This window comes from Perkinsus marinus, assembly GCF_000006405.1.
Source record: "Perkinsus marinus ATCC 50983 genomic scaffold scf_1104296963538, whole genome shotgun sequence".
Classification (NCBI taxonomy): domain Eukaryota; phylum Perkinsozoa; order Perkinsida; family Perkinsidae; genus Perkinsus; species Perkinsus marinus.
Window position 1 is genome coordinate 1 of NW_003205047.1, and position 973 is coordinate 973.

The following is a 973-nucleotide window of genomic DNA, read 5'->3' on the forward strand; positions in this document are numbered from 1 at the left end:
GAATGATTATCAAACAGCATAAGACGCGACACTACAGCATTTCCAGGGCAAGTTATTTTCTACCGACAATTTGTTAAATTAAACTCCTTAACTTTCAAATGCACCGGGTGTAATATTAATTTTCGCGGTATTTTATTAAAGCCATGGCTAAAATGTTAACCAAATGGGTAAAAAATTAATTTTTTCCGTAAAAAAATTTGCTGTAGTGATGGCGAATCATCCCTGAGGACTACAACTTTATAGAGCCAAGACGACATTCCCACAAACCCCACTTACCCTCATTAGATAACGGAATCGCAAGTCAGCGCAAGTCACGCCTAACCGTCGCATCTTCTTAGCGACACTTTGTCCGATCCTGACAAGATGAGGCTGGAGATGGAGGTCCCAGGAATCGAACCAGGGATCAATTCAACTGTGTCTTACCGCTCTGCTGTCTTATTGCCTTTCCTCTTACATTTTCTTATACCAACCCTCCCCGCATTCGTCAACGATACCGTCCTCCTATTCCATGACTTGTTTATAACAGTAGCCTATCACAACACGAAATTCATTGGGACATAGCACATAACGCGGACCCAGGTTCGAATCCCAGGGTTGTCATTTATATTCATAACGCGTCGGTGAATACTCAAATTCCTACTCCCCTTATAGTGCACCACAGCCAAGCACGTGAGGTTGCATTTTCCTATAACGTCGTTTGCATCCTCCCAAGAGCGAAAGCACTTGCATGCAGCGCCGATTCCCACCTGGCAGTTGTTCTTAGTCCCATACACGACAATTTCAAATACGTGATCAGGCTCAAAGATCCGACCATTTTGATTCCTGAGGCCACACCAAAAGTTATCGCTAGTCAGGAGATCGACATTGTTACAGCCGTACCTTTCGATATGATAAAACTCACGGCGGCCGCCACCGAGCTTAAAATTCATGAATTGCCCTGAAAAACAAACGTCAAATCGCCCATTCGCGTGAG

The 973-nt window shown here is 44.1% G+C and overlaps 1 protein-coding gene across 1 annotated transcript; it reads right to left on the reverse strand.

The window, feature by feature from the left end:
- Positions 1-276: 276 nt before the first annotated feature.
- On the reverse strand, positions 277-530 carry Pmar_PMAR012809 (hypothetical protein; the record flags this gene model as incomplete). Its single annotated transcript, XM_002771140.1, has 2 exons — positions 277-355; positions 424-530. Coding segments are annotated over 2 exons (186 nt in total), but the record flags the coding sequence as incomplete, so codon positions are not given.
- Between the last annotated feature and the right edge of the window lie 443 nt (positions 531-973).